General features: G+C 36.3%; 1 protein-coding gene across 2 annotated transcripts in view; it reads left to right on the top strand.

The window, feature by feature from the left end:
• The window catches only part of CHCHD3 (coiled-coil-helix-coiled-coil-helix domain containing 3), a 294,025-nt gene that overhangs the window by 190,059 nt on the left and 82,883 nt on the right, over nt 1–21,083 (top strand). Inside the window, exons 5-6 of one of the 2 annotated variants that reach the window (XM_032761772.2) lie at nt 3,006–3,020; nt 4,289–4,372. In XM_032761772.2, coding sequence (XP_032617663.1) covers nt 3,006–3,020; nt 4,289–4,372 — 99 coding nt within the window. The remainder of the gene's footprint in view (nt 1–3,005; nt 3,021–4,288; nt 4,373–21,083) is intronic. The other variant, XM_032761774.2, reaches the window with a different exon arrangement.

Raw genomic sequence — 21,083 nt, 5'->3', positions numbered from 1 at the left:
GTAGATGGGGAAAAATGTTTTATATTATTTTTTCTCAAGATATGTTTCTATATCAATAAATAATGTTGTAATCCTCTTTGTTTTTATTTGTTCATTTACAATGATTCTCTGTTAGAGAGCTCTACAGAGTTTTATTTTCTTGCAGTAGGTTTACTACTTTTTTAAAGTTGAATGTGACTCTCCATCCTCAGCAGCTATTAGCTTAGTCAATGTATTCTAGGCTTATTTAAGTTTCAGGATTCATATCGTGTGACTTTTTCTCCTAGCATCATATTAACTGTTTGAAAGCAATGTGCTATTAAAGTGTTGTGGCCATGTTTCTTACTTTGTTATTCTTCCCAGTGGATCTCAAACTATTGATTCTGTTTGCAGTCCAGGGAAAGATGTGTGCTGCTGGCCTATAACTTGGTGGTGTTGGGTCTTAGGAAATATTCCCCTCTTTGGTCTTTAGTGTACACATCTGAGCTTTGGACATGTTATTTTAAACTTTTTCAAGGGTCATATCTTAGAAAAGTGAGTGAGCATGTATCTGTACATCCTTTAGGTTGTAATCAGCTCTTCAAAATTAAATTTGTTGGTTGATGCGGTATCCTCAGCAGCCTCAAGTGTTGAATTCTCTTAGTGTTTTCTAAATAATGATAATGGAATATCCATTATGATTTATTTGCACTTAAAAAAATCTCACTGTATGAACAAAAGGAACATTACCTAGTATGAGTGTTTTAATAGCCAGGGTAGATAATGCCATACATTGAATGGGGGAGAAAACCAGGTGCTAATACATTCAGGATTTAGTAGGTAATACAGTTTCCATGCTATCCATAACTGTTCAAGTTGTTAAATTTTTTGAATTGTTAATATAATTATTTAATAGTTCACTCTTTTAGATGCCCTCAATGCTACATTTCCATCTCATAGTCAAGTGTAAACATATGTAATATTGATGTTTAAAAGATTTTTTTCTGATTACAGAAGTAATAACTGTTCATTATAGGAAATAAGAAACAGTCCAAATAATATATCCTACTACATATATCATAACTACTATAACATCTTACCATACTTTACACTTTTTTCCATGTCAGTATAAACAACTACTCAACCTTCTCTGTCCCTCCCTTCTGCTCCTCCCTCCCCCATTTCTCATGCAAAATTAGGAACTTAGGGCACACGCTATTTTATGACGTGTTTTTTTTTTGTCACTTAATATTTTGAGTTTTAAAAAATTAATTTTATTTTAAGATGTCAGCTTTCAAGGACTCTTACTGTTTGATTATATGGCTGGATCAAAATCTTTATAATCAATATCCTATCGTCAGATTACGTCTTATTTACCCAAACATCTATTGTTCACTCTTCGTTGTTGCTTTAAATAATGCTGGTTGCATTTTCTTAGATGTAAATACTCTTATATTTTAATATTTGCTAGGATTGAATGCCTGGAAATGAAATTGGCCACATAAGAAGATTAATGATAATAATGATTTATACACACATTCACACATTTATAATTATTATTATAAATTTTAGTATGCTTAATTTATATTAATTTTTAAAATTTATGTAGTTAAATTCATTCTTTCTGATATACAGTTCTATGAGTTTTGACAAGTGCATGTAATTATACAACCACCACCACAATCAAGAAAGATATTCATTTCCTCACCTTAAAAAATTTCTTCCTTTTGCCCCTTGACTATAAAGTATGTTTGTTTTTAATTCTGAACATATAAAGAAGCAAAAATAAGAAAATAGATACCGCCCATAAGTCTACCAGTCTGCTGTAACCTCTGTTGACATTTTGTAAAATATCCTTCTGGTTTTTTTGTTTGTTTTTGTTTTTGTTTTTTCTCTTCGTCTTCCCTACAAAAAAAGAGGTTATACTACCTTTTGGTTTATATAGCTTTTTTCTTTTTTAAGTGGTGTACTTTGAGTACATACTTCATTTAGCCATTGGATTGGTTTGTTTTTGTTTCTCTGCAATTCTAAACAACCTTGTAATGAAGTTTAAACAACCCTATAATGAACATCTTTGCATATAGTACTTAAGAAAAGTACCATAAGTAGAGTTTTTAGATCTCAGTGCATATGTACATTTTAAAGACTTGTTAATTTTATCCATTTGATTTATAAAATGGGTATACCAATTTATATTCTGACCAGCAGTGTATAGGAGAGCCTGTTTTCTTATATCCTTGCCAATATTATTTTTAATTTACATTTTTGTTAATTGGTAGATGAATAATGACATCATATTACCTTAATTGGTATTATCTGATTTGCGGTGGGGTTAGCTTTTTTTTCATGTGTTTATTATTTGTATTTTTTGTGTGTTAATTTCTAGTTTATATTATTTGTGTATATTTGTTGTTTTTTGGTGGGGAGAGGAGTGGGGGATGAGGCTTCTTTTTTCAGTGCTCTATATGTTAATAACATTAACTCTCCCAGTTACATGTTGGGATTTCTTTTCCTCTTTTTATTACTTGCTTCTTCTTTTGATTTTATACTGCTTTTGTTTTATGGAGTTTCTTATGAGTCTATTCTTTTTCATTTACTTTATTTATATTTTGGGTTTTTATGTTGAATTTAGAGCGGTCTTTTCTCTTTAGATTATGTAGTCATGTATATTAGGTTTGAAATTCATTTACTTTTTGTTTCATATTCCTAACAGTCTAATAAAATTTTTACTGTGTTGTACCAGGGAGCCATAGATTATATACCTGTATATGAATGTACTTTAATCTAATCTTAACATTGTATTTGTTTTTATTTAGTCATATGCTTCCAAGCAGCATGTACTTTTCATTGGAATCTTCTATTCAAACTGTAACAGCATAGTGACATTAAAATGTGTATCAAGTTAAGCATTTCCTTTTTATTTTTTCCCCAGTACCTTCTTTGGCTTGCATTTTAAATATTATCCATCAGATTTTTTGTATGTGTGAAATTAGGAAAAAACAGTACTTAACGTTTTTAAATAACTGTTTATTTTTAACATGCTTCAGGATATTGAAGACAAAGTAAGTAGCAAAACAATAACCTATAAATGTGCAAGTAGTTCACCTAAACTAAGCAGATAGTTGAGTAGACAGGCACCTTGACATCTGAGACAGGCAATACTTGATCATTTAGCAAAAGAATTTTGGTGAAATAGCACAAGGATGGGAATGCCTAACTATATACTTGTTAATGGATAGCTGGATGCATACAATTAAAAAAATATATACACTTTACATATTAAAAGTAATATATATACTTTGTTTATATATATTAAAAGATACACACAAAAATATATATATCTATATATAGTGTGTGTATCTTTTAATATATACACATATATGTATATGTGTATATATGTGTATAATATATGTGTATAATATGTATATTATAATATATTATATATTATATATTATATTAATCATATTATATATTATAATATACATATTATAATATAATATGTATATTTATATATACACATATATATATATACACACACACACTTTCTTATAAGTTGTAGTCAGGCATATATTCAGCATTCACTGAGCAAAAAATATGTTGAAAACAAAATCTAACTCAGAGTGATATAGGAAAGTCTCATCCCTCAGAGATAAAGGTGAATTAAACATAATATTGAAGATACCAACATTAGTTTAAGAAATGCATTTTTTTATAAAAAATCTTGTAATTTGAAAGTCCAATAACTAAAACTTTAAAAATTACTCTTAAATATTGTTATTTATTATGATTATTTTGAATTATTGAAATAAACAATTATAGTAGTTTTTGTTTCCACTCTTCCATAACAATTAATTCTTTACATAAAGGGAAATAGAACAATGTATGTATTTATTTGCAGGTAATTAACTGTTCTTAAACACAAGATTTATGTACAAAATGTTATTTAGTCATTACTTTTTTGTTCAAAAAAAGCCATGTATCTTATGCCCAGGATAAAATTAAAGTTCCGTTGTACAAAATACTAATCCTTGAAATTACTCTTTGATAGGGAAGTTAAATAAGAGTCTGTTATGTGCTGTATTCTGATGTTTCCAAATATATTTGGACAAAATAGGACACAGCTGTTACAGTGGAAAAAAATACAATGTGGACTTATTCTTTACATTTAAATACAGCAATCATCATCTTAATGTTTTTCTATGGCAGAGACCTAATAGATTGCAAAAATCTTCAGATTTGTATTCTTATTGCTAATGCAATTTATTCTTGACTTTTGCTTTGCTGTTGCTGCTTTTTCTTGATATAGTATATTCCTCATTTCTTTTTTTAGGCTAGGCAGCTGGAAGAGAAAGACCGAGTGCTAAAGAAGCAGGATGCATTCTACAAAGAACAGCTGGCTAGACTGGAGGAGAGGGTATGACTATTTTTTGTCATTGATTCTATTACCACATCTGCTGCTTTCTTGTATATTTATTTAAAAATTAATAAATTAGAACTTCAACTGCTTTTCCTGGTTGTAAAGTGGCCAGGAAGTGAAGAAGCAAAGCAGGTAGTTAGTTCATCCTCTGTAACAATGTCATTTTTTCTTTGGTCACTTTGGAATGGTTGCGTTATTTGTTCACTGATGCATTTTACCACTTGGGACCTACCACAAATACTTTTCTTATATGTTTAGAATCTACATTGCCTCCAGGTCAGACAGTACACTGCCATTCTTACCTCCCCCAAACATTGACTAAACTTTAGTACACTCTTAAAAATGGTAGTGTTTTAAAGGATATATTTATCTTCTTTTATCTTTTCTTTTTTTGCTTTTTTCTTTTTGAGATGGAATCTCACTCTGTCGCCCATACTGGAGTGTAGTGGCGTGATCTTGGTTCACTGCAACCTCCACCTACCGGGTTCAAGCGATTCTCATGCCTTAGCCTCCTGAGTAGCTGGAATTACAGGCGTGCACCACCATGCCTGGCTAATTTTTGTATTTTTATTAGAGATAGGGTTTCACCATGTTGGCCATGCTGGTCTCAAACTCCTGGCCTCAAGTCATCTGCTTCCCTCAGCCTCCTAAAGTGCTAGGATTACAGGCATGAGCCACTGCACCTGGCAGGATCTATCTTCTTTCTGAAAACTCAGTTTCACTGCATTTGTAGTTAAGAAATGAATGTCTCCTTCAGGAGAGGTAGATAGGAGCTGAATAGTAGAAGTTAAACATGAGTTAGGAGAAGGAAAAGAGAGGGCATCAAGTCAGCATGGGTCTAGAATTGGACAGAGATGGACAAAAGAAGGCAGTGAGTTTAAGAATAGGAGTTTGAGCACCTTATCAGCGCCCTTTTCAATAAAGTAGATTGGTTATCTAGATTAATTTCATACATAGACCATGAGGTTGCAGAGTGAGCTCTCTCTTTCTTTTGAATGAAACCCTCAAAATTTTATTTGTTGAAAATGTTATTTGATAAGAAAATAGGAAAAAATAAGAAATACACTATGAACCCTCACTCAGTACAGTTATGTATATGTTAAATGTGTTTGCTGTCTCCATATGTTACCAAACTGAGTACCTCTTGAACGTAGGGGGCATTTTCTCATTCATTTAGCAGATATTTACTTAAGCACTCTGGTCTTGTGCCAGCAGCTATGTACTAGTGAAGAAAATGAGGTAAACATCCGTTTTCATGGAGCTCAAATTCAGTTAAAACCAGAATACATTGTATGGCAGGTTATGATAATTTCGGGAGGAGTAAAATGGGAAAAGAGAGTCCCAGGGCTGAGATTTAGGCTTGGAGTTGGGTAGAGAGGGAAGATCTCTCTGTTGAGATGACATTTGGGAAGAGGCCTATGGTAATAGGGAAGCAAGCCATTGCCAAAAGCATGAAGCAGGCGTGAACTTGGCATGTTTGGGAAGGCTGGGGGGTTTGGGAGCAGATGAACCCTCTGGCTGCTGTCTTGGGCAAGAGTTGAAGCAGCAGAGAATTAGTAAGAAATTATGGCAGTAATTCAGAAAAGGGATGACTGGTGTGGGTCTGAGTGCCGGCAGGGGAAGTAATGAAATGTGGTTTGGTATTTTAAAGGTAGAGCTGACCAGATTTGCTGATGGCTTTGAACATGAGTGAAGAAAGAATAAACTCTAGGTTTATGGCTTTTATGACTAGAAGGTTTTTCCACAGGGGAAGATTCTTAAGATAGGAATTGGGATGTTGGTGGTAGAGGAAATCAGGAGTTTGATTATGGATATGTTAAGCTTAGGACACTTAAGGCATTGAAGTAGAGATATTGAATAGGCATAAAGTGAAATGGTTTAGAGAATGTCAGTAATTTTTCCTGTAAAGGGCCGGATAGTAAATATTTTAGGCTTTGCACACCACATTTGTGCAGCTCCCCAACTCTGCCTTTGTAATGTGGAATCAGAGAAAGCCAACTGTAAACGAATAAGTGTGGCTGTGTTCTAATTGAAGGACCCTGAAGTATGAAGTTCATATGGTTTTCACACATCACAAAATTTTGCTTAAATTTTTTTCCAACCATTTAAAAATGTAAAACCAAAAACAGGTACTGCGCCTGATTTGGCTCCCTCGTTGTAGTGGGCAGAACTCTGATTTAGAGCACAAGGCTCTGATGTCAGATGCCTTGGATTCAAATTTCTGACCTGGCATTTCCCTGCTGTGTAATGTAGAGCATCTTATTTTTCCTCTCAGTTGTTTCATATATTAAGTGATGATTTAATAGTACTTACCTCACTAATTTGTTAAATGAGCTAATACTCATAAAGCACCTGTAATAGTGTGTAGCTCAGAGTAACCATTCACCCACTAATTGTTTTACTTCTATACCTAGAGCATTGTACATGGCTTAGAGTGTATTAATCTGTTTTCTCACTGCTATAATGAGCTGCTTGAGACTGGGTAATTTATGAAGGGAAGAAGTTTAATTGACCCACAGTTCTCCATGGCTAGGAAGGCCTCAGGAAACTTACAATTATGGCAGAAGGTGAAAGGGAAGCAGGCACCTTTTTCACACTGGCAGGAGAGAGAGAGAGTGTGCAGGGGAAACTACTTTTAAACCATCAGATCTGAGAACTCTCTCACTTGTCACAAGAACAGCCTGGGGAAACCACACCCATGATCCAGTTACCTCCCACCAGGTCCCTCCCTCAACATGTGGGTATTACAATTCAAGATGAGATTTGAGTGTGGACACAGAGCCAAACCATATCAGAGTTAGTAAATGTTAAATGAGGGAAAGTTTTTTAGGTGATACACCTGGCACCTGCTTTTCCTCACCCAGTGACAGTTTTCTTTGCCATCAGGTTTTACTATGTTAGGTACCTTATAAACTTGCCTTTAATTATTGTCAGGTTCAAGAAAAGGCACTGAAAAATATTCTCCCATTTCTCATAGACTGACCAATTTGATTGGTACAAGCATCTGAGAGGATTTGTTTCTGGCAGATTGAACTATCTGCCCAACAACTGCTCAACAAATAAACTGTTAGGCTTTTTGGCATCAAGTAGAACAAGTGGTAGAAGATTAGATAGACACAGTATGATAAGATCAAATTATTGTGAATATATATATATATATATATATAGGCAGAATATATTGTTTTCCTTTTTGAAGATCAGCCTGGAAAGTAGTCATCCTACAGTTGAAACTGAAATCTGAGAAGCACCAGTGAGCTTAGAATGCTAAGGTGGAATATATACACTGCTGTTACTTAATACTCAAGAACTCCACATTAAGTAATATGTGATAGAATGTTAGACAAGTAGTCAGAAGGCATGCTTTTGTCATCTGGCTATTAGGCAATTCACCTAATCCCCTGTGGTGTCTGGTTCTTTATCTGCAAAATGGGGATATACTCTGTTCCTTGCTCATCTTCATGGTGATTGGGGGTAGATCAGATGAGTGTGTAAAAGCCCCTTGAAAGCTGGAAAGAGCTTAACAAACATCAGCTGTTGCCATGAAAGAATATCTGCTTACTTTCCGTTGTGTATAAGATAATGATAATCATAGAATTAATATTATTCAACTTCCTTGTGTCTTTTGCCCATTTCTTTACAGTCCTGTTTTTGTTTGTTACTGTCATTCTCAAAGTACCCAAGTTGAATTTTGTCACTTTGGATTTCTTCCAGGAATATGTGAGAGACATTTAGGTCTCAAATGATGAAGTATTTTCTAGGCATAATGCAAAAGATTGTAAAGGGATTTTCTTTTGTATTGTGATGGCAGTGAAAATTACAATGTCTAACTATTTCTATTAGGAATTCTGACACACTTTTATATTAGACAGTGTAAAAATGCTGAATCCATTAATTTGTATTGTAAGAAATAATGATTCTAATATTAATATAACTTGCAGAATCATCTAACTTACTAGGAAATCCAGGTTGCCTGTGGTTTAAAAGTGGACATAAGCACCTATGTTTCCTCTTTTAACTAAATGAAGTGATGAAACTATAAAGTAGATACCAGATGGTGTATCATTAATGGAAAGGGGTGTGGCATCAACGAGTCTTTTACAGAATCATTCTGAGGGAGATTCCTGAGATAACCTTACCATCTGCACATCAACTAGAATAACTAAACACAGCAATTGTACACGTTATCACTTTTTGATGACTTGAACTATTCATTTATATTGGCTTGATGCAAATTTAGAGTATGAATCAAAGTGCACTAAACACGTGAAGTACATTTAGTTCTGTAATACAGCTTGATTTGCTTCTTGGATCTATTTCAATAAACTCCTTGTTAATTAGATAATTCCCGTGTGTGAATGGAACTCCCTCCACCCAGGTATTTATATTGGCCACTCCATCCAGGAGTCTGAGATAATTTTCTTCTTTCACTAACTTGTTAGGAGTAATAAGTATAATTTAACTGGACACTGATTTCACCCTTTTTAGAACAAGTTTTCAAAAGCAGCGACACTTTACTGAGAGAGAAGGTCAAAGCCATTTGAAAAGATTTTGAAGTCCTTATTTCATAGTCAAATGTTGCTAAGTTATCAATGGCATCTCTGTGAACATTAGAGATATCACATTTAGGCGTTTTGCCTAATTGAAAGATACTTAGAGAGTATTAATTCCTGATTATTGGTAAAAGAGACGTAGATAGTATTAATTCCTGGTTGGTGATTTGATGAAAGGAAGTTGAGAACAGCTTTCAAAGAGAAGGTTCTTAAGTGTTTCTAAGAAGTAGTCTCCAAGTCTCTCAGAGAATTCTTTTTTTGTTGTTGTTGTTTTCCCAACTTTATTTTTAATTTTTTTCCCAACTTTATTTTTGTCTGTTGTATAATTGGCAAATATGTCCATAATAGTTTATACCTCTTTAAGATAGCCACATTTTGTTTATAATACTTGTGATTAGTTATGTGTGTTTATCTTGTACACTCCTGAGAACACAGAGCTCATTTTCTTATTTCCGTATTTTCTATTTTTTTTTGTTTTTGAGGTTCCATAACTTGCATATTTCTGTATTTTCTACAAATAGCACAGTGAATGAATCCTAGATTTTCTAAGCTTATACTATGAAGTTATGTTTATGCAATTAGTGTATAGTTTTAAAATACACACAAATGTTTAATATCTTTTTCACTAACCATTTAAATTCATAATTTAATTCTATCCTGGGAGAAAGTCAAGTTTAACTTTGAATATTTTGTTACTGTTTGTAGCATCCTCATTAACATAGCTGATGATAACATTTATTGAGCATTTACATTATGATTGGCACTTTGCATGGATTGTCTCATTTTATAACCAACAACCCTGTGTGGCTGTGCGCCCTATTGTTTAGATGAAGGCTTAAAGTAATTCACCTAAAAACATACAGCCAAAATATGATAGATCTGGATTTGAGCCAGGTTCCGTGCTTAAGCATGTAGCTGCTGTCTAGTACTAACTTGAAGATGTTCGTTCTGTATGTAAATCCTGCTGATTGTAGTGTTAGTTCTTTGGGTGGTAAGTTAGCTCTTTCCAGCTTCTAATACAACTTTTTGGGTCCTGACGTTATGATTTGATTAATGCTACTTCATAACCTAAAAGTGTTAAGCATTCAAAAACACATAATTTTCTCCCCAGAATTTGGCATTTCCTGGGAAAATGTGACCAAAAAAGAATGAATAAGGTCTTATTACCTAGCAATTCAGCATGATACCCCTGAGTTATTTTAATATCTAGTTGTGCTTCTTTCACGTTGAAATAAGAAATTTATAGTCATTAAAGCAGTTTAAAAATTTCTTCTTGAGGTCTTCATTCACTTGCTCATACTTTGATAATACTGCTTTCCATCTTTTCATCTCTTTCCATCTTCTGGAAATAAAGCAAACCTTTTTTTTTTTTTTTTTTTTACTTTTGACAAAGTGTTTTGATAGATATTTCGTTAGAGTCTGGATCGTTGCATGTTCTTCAGGAAAACATGTATTTTTCAGGAGTCTGTTGGTCCTGTGGGAGGGAAACAAGGGGAAGGACCGTGGTTATCGTGTCATAGAGGGCAGAAGCCACAGTCTCCCAGGGGTCTTCCAGGATGAAGGGCCTTGTCTCCCCAGGATATGTTGAAGACTTGAGCTCTTTGATAATGTGTTTTGCATGTACAACTTCTCAATTATGAATTTGAATTGATTTGCTCTATGGAATCTACTTTGCTCTTGGCTTTCCTAAGAATGATGGGGTTTGGCTCAGCATGAAGCCCTCTTGGCTTGAGGAGCTGAGGGAAATCAGAAAATTTAGTTAGGTATAATACAATGTTGAGTAACCCAGTGATGTGGCATGCATTTGTTCTTTGAGAACTCTTCCCTACACCTCCCTCCACTGCATTTACAATTTATTTGCATTCTTAAATATGAAGATATGTTTGTAAGATGGGCCACTTAAAATATTGTTCTATGTGCTGTATGTAAAAAATGGAAGACTTATTTTATTAGGCTAGTTTTCCATGGCATATAATCAAATAGATGCCTCCTTGTCTATAAACATATTACCTATTATTCATCATATGCTTACTATATTGAAGATCTGCTAAGTGTATACCATTCTTCACAATTCTTTCCCATGTCAGGATCTTTGCCTTTGTTGTTCCCTGGGATGCTCTTTCCCACCTCTGAATAGCTGTCTCTGACTCTCTTACAAGTTTTAGGCTTTCCTAGTGACTATCAGAAACTAGACTTCTGAACCCTGTCTCTAACTGTCATATCAACCTATTTGTTTGAAAGCACTCTTCCAGATCTATAATTAGTTTACTCATTATTTGTTAACTTGTTCATGACTGCCTTCCCAGTCATCCAGTAGAAGTTCCAGAAAGGCAGAAACTTTGTCTTAGACACCCCTGAATCCCTCATCTGGTGAATCATAAATGCCAGTGTGGCATGGATTGCTTTCAGTTTTCAGACACCTCTGGATTTCAGCAGCAATTTGCATACAGACTGCAGGAAATCTCACAGAATTAAGAGTGGGAGAGAATTAGATAAGCTGGGCAAAAGAGAATAATACAAAAAGAATGGTGAAAAATAAATTGCCACTATGAAGAAAAGTATATTACTAGTTTGTCACCTGTGGAGAGAATTGCTAATTAAATTCTAAGGTCATGCTTACATCAAATGAGCAATTTTTAAAAGTCTCACTTATGGCAGATGACATGTCTTTTATTGCATCATAAAGTGTTGGGCTCATCTGTATGATTAATTGGCTTTTGATTGCATGACTTCTTCTTTCTCAATTAGTACCTTTGCTTCTGTGCTCCTCTGTGTGAAGCTTGGTGAAAAAATAATGCCAACAATGATAATAATGAGAAATGACAACAGAACAGGTTATTGTCAGCCCAGAGTGCTTCTTATGGGAAGAAATTATGTATTTTTACTACCAGGCGAAGTCTGTCATTGTAAAATATTTCAGTGAGTGAAGCTGGATCAACCTTTTCAAGGGATTAATACAGGATGGATTCACAATTAGACTACTGACATCTGAGATACTAAAATATAAACGGTCCTTTTTTGGAGATGGGGAGATAACTTAAACTTGGTTTATGGGATTAAGAAACCGTTTGATGTTTCCCCCCATGACGTGCTTTCTAAACAGTTGCCAATGATTTCAGGTGATGTGGTTAACTCATTTTGGCCCTGCAATGTGACAGAGTAAATTTAACATGATAGTTAAAAATGTAACTTCCTGGTAGATGTGCCTACGTGGGTTATACTAGTTTGCACTTGTCAACCTAGAGAGATAGACTATTCCTTTGACACTGGGAAATTTTGTACTGGTTTCCTCATTCATGTGGAGATCAGGGCAGATTCCCTGTGGTTTCTATAGTTACTGAGAGCTACACAAACAGAGATGAGGCTCTATAGTCCATAGGTTTGGAGGTTGAAGTTAGTAGAAGCCTATACCACTTTTAATTGTGATGTCACAAGCAACAGAGGTTTTATTAAAGTGGCTTGGATTGTGTACATTGAGTTACTCTCAATTTTTTATCATCAACAAGTAGAGATAGTTTAAGTAAATGCACTTAGATGTTAATTGTTCTGTAGAAAAATTAATAAGGCCTAGTATCAACATATCTTTTGTTAACATAATTGACACATTTATAACTTAGGTGCAAAGATGGAACCATTTTACACTCTTTATCTGTTTTCCTAAAGGAAGTTTATTATTGCAGATATTCCAAAAGTAGCAAGCAAGATTTTTTTTTTTCCCTAGTTTGTGCTTTGGGGAAAAAAATCAATACAGTATAGTAGATATGGGGGTCTTATCCTTAATTTATTATTCAACAAATCCTCAAAATGCATTGGCTTTTCTGTTAACCTCTCTGAAATTTCGAATGGGAAATGTGGTTTAGGTAACCTTGAGCTGTTTTCAAATCTGGCTTTAGGGATATGAGACTTACTTTTTTTCTAGGGTGAGCTGTTAAAAGTGCATCCAGGTAAAATGATCCCTTTAACTGGAGTCAGTTTTTCTATGTCTAACTTTAGAGGAAAGATTTGCAAATCATGGGATCAGCACTTAATTTGGGACTCTATTTACCATGTAGGCTGTCAAGAAGTATTAACCTTAAGGTAAGATGAGAACATGGAGTACAAAGCTGTGAGTTGATGGCACACAGTACAGCGGTATTAAATAGCATTATCCATCCTGCTTGCTACAGTAAATAGGATTTCACTATTATGATGTGTCAGGGCTTTCAGTGAAATCAAATTTACAAGACACTAAACTGCCATCCTTTCTGCTGAGCAGCTTTATTCTGGGATCTTGCTTTCATATTAATCCTGTTGGTAGGAAATACTTGTACCAATTGTGCATGGAAATTATAATTTAATGATCTCTTCTTTATTCAGAGCTTAGAATGGACTACTGTGCTTTGCAGTGATAGCCCCAGGGCTCTGAGAAAGAGATAATATACAGTTCAGCTTTAAAGCCCAGTATTGCTTTTTTGTGAGTGCTTGTAATGATCATAAGTGCTGAGATGCCAACAATATGGGTTGCATACTTTCTCAACTCTTCACATTTCCTTTACCTTTTGAAAGGCTACACAATAAAATAATTAGGTTCTGTTTACCCTGATGGTTTTAAAAAATGGTATGCCACTCGAATGTGTGAAGACAAGGTAAGAAATAAAGCATTGTGAAATCGAGGGAAAATTAATTCCAGTTTTAAAGATTCTGTACATTTTGGGAAGGCTCAGCAGGCTGTTTTATTTGAAAAACAATTGTTTACTCACTTTACTTTCTTTGAGCTCCTTTCTTGCTATTGATAGGAATATTACAGCCAGGAAATCATTATGTTTCCTGCGTATGAGATTGAAATTGGCTAAATCCTTTGAATTTTCTTCACATCCAATTTCAAAGTTAGTGATTGTTTTGCTTCTTGACATCTTGTTTATTTATAAATTTCAAATGTACTTCATTTAGGCAGACCAGCCAATGTGTATTTTCCTATTTTACTGACTGAAAAATTAAAGTACATGAATATTAAATTTTTTAAAGGAAATTGCAGTGCTTGTGTTAGAAAGTGCTCTTCAATCCTTATGTTCAGACCATGAGACAGCTGTGCCTCTGTAAGGGATTACGTTTCAACACATTAGCTTCAGTTAAAAAGATATATTTGGTCATTAAAACGTTTGCAAATAATATTAGCTCATAATATCATCAAATAAGAAGTGCCCACATCTGAATTTGGCATATAAAGCAGGTTTGCATGGTAAGGTCGGCATTTAATGAAGGGAACTTAAATCCAATTTGTCCGTGTAGACTAAGATAGGATTTTAACTTTGGTCATTCTTATCAAAATTTTGGGGACTAGAGGTAGTCCTTGGCATTCACCACTCATTCAAAAACACATTTGTTAATCTCCTACAGTGAGCCAGGCTCTATTCAAAGATATAATGATGAATACAAATGGCACAAAAGCCCGTTGGTATCTGGCACGGAGCTTTCAGTTGACACGGTGGTGCAACGGGCCCATGGAGGCTGTGTTTGTGAAGAACACTACCTTTTTACTACCTTTGTCCCTTCAAGATCTAAAGATCATGGGATCTGGGGGGAAAGTTAGTAGGTTAGAGAGATCCATCAGGTTAAATTATCAGATGAAGACCCCAATACATTGGTTGCCTCAAGTAGTTCTTTCTGAAAATAAACATTAAATAGGTAAGTTCCTTTGAAGACCATAACTCATTCCCCTTTGATCACTGTGATAGTGCCTGGCACATAATAAGCCTTGGATAAATTTTTTAAAATTAATGTGTTTGTCCAGGAATGGGGTGGGTTCCATGGCCGAATAATTTTGAGGAATGTTAGGTTTCACGAAGCTGAACAGATTTCTTTTCTACAGGCCTTCTCAGAAGTTATGTACACTTAGAGCCTCCAGGATGAGGATGCTGCATGATGTGTTTCAGCATTATACCCAAAACATGGAATCGTTCTGAGATATATCTGTGAATTTATCCCAGTATATCATCTGAGATTTCTGTGCCCTGAATAATGCTAGTACCTACATTTTTTTTAGTCCTTCTTAGCTTGCATCCTAGGATGTAAAGGTAGAGTAGCCATAGAATTTCACTGATGGAATTCCTAATCTGCGGGCTTCTGAGGACCTGAAAGCACCTGGGATTGCCACTCTTTGCTCCGTGTTCCAAAAGCATACGCCAATGAGAAGAGGCTGTCTCAGGGTCCTATAGGTGCGATGCTCTGGGGTGGGGTGTTCTTTTTCAGTCTGAATTATCTTCCTAATCCTCACCCTCTCCAAGAGTCTTTGAGGAAACTGTAGCCCATAGTAGGTATCTCATTTTTGTATTTAGGTGTCCATTGATTCAAGCTTGCATTATTCCAGCCTCCTCAGAATTGGGAGCAATGGGTAGTGGAGTTTCTCCTTGATCGTCCCATGTCAAGATTCAGCACCACACCTGTTAACCCAAGAGTTGTATGTACTTGCCTGAAGAACCAGGCACAAGTTTCAGTAGAATGCCACCAATGGAAAGTCTGAACCAGAATATTCTTCCCTTTTATGAAATGAATTAGGAAGGTAATTAAATTGGATAAATTACCCCTGTGGATCTTTACAAATCTTCCCGCAAGTGTTACCAAGATATGGTGCTGAAGGAGCAAGTGGAAGAGATATCAACATTTTCTGTTCCATCAGAGCCTCAAGGTTTCTGTGACCCTCTAGAAGGAATCTATAGGACTTGCTATTATTTTGTGAGGAAGCAGTAAGATTTACTTACATAGGGTGGAAAGTGTGCCTTTGTATCTGGAGAATAAGTTTGATGATGGTCAGTGATCACATGCTCTGTAATTTAATTTGTCTTCAGAAAACGTTTAGAACTGGAGTTCAGAGAGAATGGCACAATCACCACACTGTCCCCTTGTGACTTGTAGTGTTTGCATAAACTCTATAAAAGCAGGGACCTTGTCTGTTCCCTGCTGTATCCCTATTACCTAGACCAGTGCTTGGCACTTAGCAGGTGCTTGGCAAATATTTGTTGAATGAATGATGAAGGCATTTTCAGCGCGTCAAAAATGTCCATGTAACCTAGAGATGCATCTTCCAGGTTGCTTAGTGGGCAGCTCATCTCAAGTTAGACCTTATTCTGCAAGTTTTCTGAGATTTAGGTAAGGGTCCTTTTGCTCTAGTCATGCTAACTTCTGCTATTAATGCAACAACATATCTTATTTATGTAAAATTAAACATCAGTATAATTACTACTCCTCAAGCAAACTTCTGAAATAAATCAAATTATTGTCTAAGTGATGTTCTTATCCATTACTTTTACGTGACTGGGGAGAAGGTGAATAATGATGATGATGATGATATCAATTTTATCCACAATCTTTAACCTAAATAGAATGCCCAACTTCATATATTATCGCAAAACCTGGTTTTAAGTGGCAGAGTGCCCCTGGGTACTGTGCATTGTGTACATCCTTGTTCCAAGATTGTTGGGAAAGAAATATTAATATCAGTGTCAGTACCATCAACGTCATCATTAAAACATCCACCATCGGCACGCGCCTGTAGTCCCAGCTATTCAAGAGGCTGAGGCAGGAGAATCACTTGAACCCGGAAGGCAGAGGTTGCAGTGAGCCAAGATCGCGCCACTGCATTCCAGCCTGGGTGACACAGCGAGACCCCGTCTCAAAAAAAAAAAAAAAATGTACCATGTATTGAGGGATTATTATAAGCTAGGCAGTGCTTGAAATGAGTTAACATAATACCATCTTCTATCCCTAGAACATTAGGGGAAGGTATTTCTTTGCCAGGCAACCAATTGATTTATTGAGGCTGAAAGACACTGAGTAACTTGACCCGGGATTCCTAGCTGGTGCACCCAGGCCTCTGTCTTCCTCCTCACCAATGGCCTCTCCCTTTGTGTCACCAGTGGTGGACTATTAAATTTTCACTTTCGGTCTCATGTGGTTCCACTCCCGTTTTCATCCTCCCCCTCTTTATTTTTATTTATTTCTTTTTTGAGACAGAGTCTCGCTCTGTCACCCAGGCTGGAGTGCAGTGGTACGATCTCGGCTCACTGCAGCCTCCACCTCCCAAGTTCAGGATTCTGCTGCCTCAGCCTCCCGAGTAGCTGGGATTACAAGCGTGCACCACCACGACTGGCTAATTTGTAGAGATGGGGTTTCACCATGTCAGCCCAGCTGGTGTCGAGCTGACCTCAAGTGATCTACCTGCCTCGGCCTCCCTAAGTGCTGCGATTACAGGCACCAGCCACCGCGTCCGGCCCTCCCCTCTTTAAAAAGATTTTTGGTGGAGATGGGCCTGACATTTTTTGTTTAGAACCACGAGAGTCAAGTAACAGATTCTCAACTAAGTTTCCCTCAGCAACATTGGAACTCGGTTTTCTTCCACAAGCTAAGCGCCCACTGTTTTATTTAATAGTGAATCTTATTTAAAGAGAAGTTAAACCAGCTTTATTAAAGGGCATGATTAGATACAGTTAATTAGTACGGCTATAGTATACAGGCTAAATTGATAGGAAAGGTGCTGAAAGTAAGGAAATTGTAAAGGATCTGTGAATTGGGTCTTACTCCTCTGAGGGGATGCAGGGGAAAGAAGCTGGCCCTATACTGTGGTGAAATATAACCAGAAATTGAAGTCACAAGCCAAGCCATATCAGCCCAGGTAAATGACACTTTCTGTGATGGCAACTAGTAGCTCCTAAGTAGCCTTGAACCATGGTGTCCACAGCAGCCCAGCACACTTAGCCTGCTATGTGGATTGTACCTGTGGAATCCCGGGGTACAACTTCCTGCAAGTTTAGGTTTAGTCACACGAGTTTACTGTCACTTTCCATTCTAAGACGGAGTGTGCTCCTGTTTCAACTCTCTAGTTTCAGGTCAGAGATGTTTCTCCTATCCTAGAACTATTTGAACTTCAACTTCCCCAGGCTGTGCCTCAAAGTTAACTTTAGTAACTAATAAACTTCAGTACATGCACCACTCAGTTACCCTCAAGCCAGCCCTACTTTTAACCTTCCTCGATGGCAGATTCTTGTCCATCTCCTGCCACAGCATTCCTTCCTAGGAGATCTCCATGCTTGTGTTCTCTCTGTAGATTGCTCTGCCTGTGTTGGGCATCCCCTTATTTTTACTTTTTTTTTCCCAACTTTATTTTTGTTTGTTTTGTATAATTGACAAATACATCCATAATCCTTTTATACCTTTCTTGATGATAGCCACGTTTTGTTTATAATACTTGTGATGAGTTGTAGATGATGAGGGGATGTTGAGCACCTACTGTGTGTGCAGATATTATGCATGGTAGGTACCTGTGACACACAAAGTCACTGAAGCAGACACAGTTTACCTCTAACATCTCATCACTCCTCCTTGCTTGTTACCTCCTAATATTAGAATTTCTAGAACTTAATCATAATGTAGTTTCCACCTTGCCTTGAGGACGATCTGTGATGTGACGTGGGCAGCGGAAATAGAAGTGAGAACGGAGTAGCACTGACTGAGGGGTTGTCTCCTTGGGCAAGCAGTCCACGTGTTGAGAAGATTTGTCTGCTTATCTGTTTATCCTCATTATCATTAAAATGAAAATGTAACTAGAACTACAATGAGCACTTCTGTAGTTCAAGAAAAATAACCCATAATAAATTGTGAACTGTCTATTCTCTAAATTGTGGAAATTTGGCAGACGTCCCTAGAACTATTTGTTAAAATTCAATAGTGTGTAATTAAAGACAGAGACTGCCATTTTGCTGTTGGGTACATTAAAAAATTATATTATGTATCATTTGGATTTGACCCTGAACTCATTTCCCAAAAGATTAATGCCAGAAAGACAAAAGTATATTTTAGTCTAAATAGAGGCTCAAGTTATATAAAGTAACTAAATTTATGGAAATAGTTAGACTCTAGCTATTTAAGAGTAATTATGCAAAAGATAGTTTTGAACGAATATTCCTCTAGAAATGGCCAAATGGAAGCTGTGATTATGATGAAATTCTGTGCTTCAAGTCTTGCCAGACAATAAGACAAGACTGCTGATATTTTAAGCCTATATCATTAAAACTAATATTGATGCAACAACCTGGATAATATGTCAATGAAATGGAATATTTTATAGACACACAAAAGTATACTGCTCCTTGAAACTTTAGCATTCATCTAGTATAAAATTACACTTTTTTCAAGCAATGAAACAGAAACCCAGAGGCTGGAAAATTGTTTTTACGTGGTTGGGAAAGGGAGTGGTGGCAGTGTTCACCTAGTTACGATTATCTCATCAAATAAGTTCTAGGCAAGTGAGTGGGTGTTTGTATGTTTAGGTTCCTGCAATTGATTTGTGTTGGGGTGTCCCTCCCAAATATAGACAAGTGGATATGGATTTATATATTAGACCTCCTAGTTATCAGCTATTTATTCTTAGATAAATCATGTAACCTGTTTGACCCTCAGATCCCTCATCTGTAAAGTGGCCTTCATGTTGTACTTCCTTGGGAGTGTGGAGATTAAATAAAATATTATGTGGTAATTTATACATACTAAATTAGGATAAACATCAGTTATCAGCACCAGTCTCTAGGAGGTGGATAATTATACAGCTGTTTGAGGTAGCTTGTTGCAGGGAGAAAGCCCTAGAATAGAGTAGAGAGATTGAATCTGGAAACACAGGTTGAATTCTATTTGAAGTATTTATCTTTTTTTTTTTTTTTTTTTTTTGAGATAGGTCTCGCACTGTCGCCCAGGCTGGAGTACAGTGGCGTGATATCGTTTACCACAACCTCTGCCTCCCAGTCTCAAGCAATCCTTCCACTTCAGCCTCCTGAGTACCTGAGACTACATGACTACATGCACGGGCCATCACACTGGGCTAATTTTTGTATTTTTTGTAGAGACGGGGTTTTGCCATGTTGCCCAAGCTGGTCTCAAACTTGTGAGCTCAAGCAATCTGCCCACTTTGGCCTCCCAAACTGCTGGGATTAGAGACATGAGTCCCTGTGCCCGGCCATTATTTTGTTATATTGAATTTTGCCAGAAGGAATGGAATTATTGGGTCAACCATAAAACCGTTTTTATAATATAGATACAATAACCAAACCTACAATTAAGCTTACATAATCTTTCAGGTTTTTCAGATCTCTTTCATGAATATCATTTTATTTGATAAAATGGGATTTCTCTGCCAGGTACGGTGGCTCTTGCCTATAATCCCAGCACTTTGGGAGGCCAAGGCAGGAGGCTTGCTGAGCCCAGAAGTTTGAGACTAGCTTGGGCAACAAAGCGAGACCTTGTCTCTACAAAAAATAAAAAAATTTGCCAAGCATGGTGGTGTGTGCCTGTGGTCCCAGCTACTCAGGAAGCTGAGGGAGGCGGATCAGCTGAGCCCAGAAGGTCAAGGCTGCAGTGAGCCATTATGTCGCTGCACTCCAGCCTAGGCAACAGATCCTGACTCCAAAACAAGTCATGGGGGATGGGGGGAGCAGATTTATCATATTCATATATATATATATATATATATATATATATTTGCCTTTGAATTTGGCAGATTGTGTATATCAAAGATAGAAGTCTGATAATTTAGTGCACATAAGCTTAGGTCTTTCTGTCATCTTTTGAGCAAAGGCTGGTTTGAATCTGCATCCGTTTTGTTGAATCACGCTAGCTAATGAGCGGGAAATTAAAAAAAAGAACAGAGCTGGTTGAGCTTTCACTTCTGCATATTCAATCCTATGGTATGTTTATTAAATCCTATGGTATTGTAATATTGCAGTCTGGCTCTTCCAGACCAAAGAAATAGGTACACAGAGAAGAAGAAATCAGGTTCTAGAGGTTGTGGTTGTGACATTTGGGGATGGCAGTGTTAAGGAAGTAGCCGGGGCATGGGGACTGTGGGACTGTAGGAAACCTTAGCATCAGAGGAAATGCTATACAGGTGCCCTCTAATAATATAATGTGAGCATGTCTCCTGGAATTTTTAGTTTTGTGTTTGAATGTTCCATCAGAAGTGTCTGACTTAAGATATCAATGCAGAACAAGGATTTGCTTTTTCGTGATGCATTTTGGGTCAGTTTTTTTTTTTTTTTTAACATCAAGTAAGTACAGACTGAGTTATATTTTTCATCTCTTCCGTTAAGATGAAATGGACAACAAGAGGAAGCAAACATGAAAGCTTGGGTGAGGGT

The sequence above is a fragment of the Hylobates moloch genome, unplaced genomic scaffold (assembly GCF_009828535.3).
Source record: "Hylobates moloch isolate HMO894 unplaced genomic scaffold, HMol_V3 SCAFFOLD_1, whole genome shotgun sequence".
NCBI classification, from domain to species: domain Eukaryota; kingdom Metazoa; phylum Chordata; class Mammalia; order Primates; family Hylobatidae; genus Hylobates; species Hylobates moloch.
Note: the sequence above shows the minus strand (reverse complement) of the source record. Positions and strands in the feature narration are given on the sequence as shown.